General features: G+C 42.5%; 1 protein-coding gene across 1 annotated transcript in view; it reads right to left on the reverse strand.

The window, feature by feature from the left end:
• The window catches only part of NEDD4L (NEDD4 like E3 ubiquitin protein ligase), an 82,180-nt gene that overhangs the window by 57,828 nt on the left and 22,819 nt on the right, over positions 1 to 1,533 (reverse strand). Inside the window, exon 7 of the mRNA XM_007935550.1 lies at positions 1,273 to 1,332. Coding sequence (XP_007933741.1) covers positions 1,273 to 1,332 — 60 coding nt within the window. The remainder of the gene's footprint in view (positions 1 to 1,272; positions 1,333 to 1,533) is intronic.

A 1,533-nucleotide genomic window follows, 5' to 3' on the forward strand; every position in this document is an offset into this window, starting at 1 on the left:
GGGAAAGAGGGCAAGAGAAGGTCTCATCCAGATGAACCAGGCTGTCCTGCTGGGCAGCAGTCACCGTGGAGCCCAGCACTCAGCTGATGGCGTCAGTTAATACCGTCAGCTATGACTACACTCCAGTGGTCAAGGCAGGCTCCAAGGCCACTGCATTGCAAAAACAGAAGGCAACTGGAGAATACTCATCAGCACAGAAATCTACTACAATTACTTCAAACAAATGATCTGCTCCACAGCCCCACTGCTCCTGCATGGACTGTTAGTGCACAGCGGACTATGCTGGTTCATTCAGAATCCCCCGCATTCTCATGAAGGCTAAACCTGCCATACCCAACACACGACTCTCACATACACCCCTGCAACTCAGCCCTTAAACTGGGTTGACTTTTGCCGAAAGTCAACCAGATGTTCCTCTGTACAGAGCTAACCTAACAATATGACTCAATCACTCCTTTATGTCACTGACTCAAAGTGACCCTATAAGACTGAGCAGAACTTCCATATCTTATGGAAAAACAGCAGTTGTGTACAATGAGTTTCAGATCATGAACATCTATCACTTACTGACAACCTGTACTTGCCCTTTAACGTTACGGAAATTTGCCCTCACGTTGAAACAAATGAACCAACCCCTACTTGCTTGCATTAAGGTAAGGATAAGAACCATAGGAACCTATTCCAACCGAACTTCAAATTCAACTTAAAGACACATTAGGAATGGATCTTGTTCATAACCTGGGGATTGCCCATAGTTAAAGTTATTCACCACAAGTAACAAGTTGCTATAACACAAACAACAAAGGCGAAATTATGAGGAAAATTCCTCAAACAGCTCTAGCAGTGCAAAGCATAAACTACAAGTAAGCCTGTCTTTAGGATCAAGTAGAAAAAAGTGGCCAATGGAACAAACAGTCTCAGTTACTCACAACCATAAATAGTGTAAATGGTTTAAAATGATGAATAATACAAATAACAGAAACCTGACTTACAGGAACAGTGTCTTTTTTTTCTAGACCATTTAACTTAATTATACTTTTGCCCCCACTCTAGACTTAGAAGAACACTTGTGCTCATTCCTAAGTAGAGGCCATAGGAGCAGAGAAAGGTCCCTGTTCATGCTGATGATTCAGAAATTTGAGCTCAGAGTTAAATCATTATTATTATTCTAAATTATTACTATTTTTTAAAAAAGGTAAATCCACTATTACACAAAATACAAAATCAACCTCCAGCGTTTTGCCATTAATGTCTGAGAAAGAGGATCATTACCGTTGGCTCCTCACCACCCGTGACAGTCGATGAACGCGCTCTCCTAGTTGGGGCACTGGGCTGTCAAACGACAATTTACATCATGAAATGAGCTTAGGGAGATGACGTCTCGCTTGCTCAATCAGGATTCAATATGATTGGGGTGTAGTAAGACATGAGATCAGAATCTGAGAAACCCACTCTGTCCATAAAAGCTGAGCAGTCACTGATGACCAGAAGGAAAAGGGGATGGTGGTCTCCCTGCCACCCACAGGAGGCTCA

Source organism: Orycteropus afer, unplaced genomic scaffold (genome assembly GCF_000298275.1).
Source record: "Orycteropus afer afer isolate SDZICR_OR568_19922 unplaced genomic scaffold, OryAfe1.0 scaffold00029, whole genome shotgun sequence".
NCBI lineage: Eukaryota > Metazoa > Chordata > Mammalia > Tubulidentata > Orycteropodidae > Orycteropus > Orycteropus afer.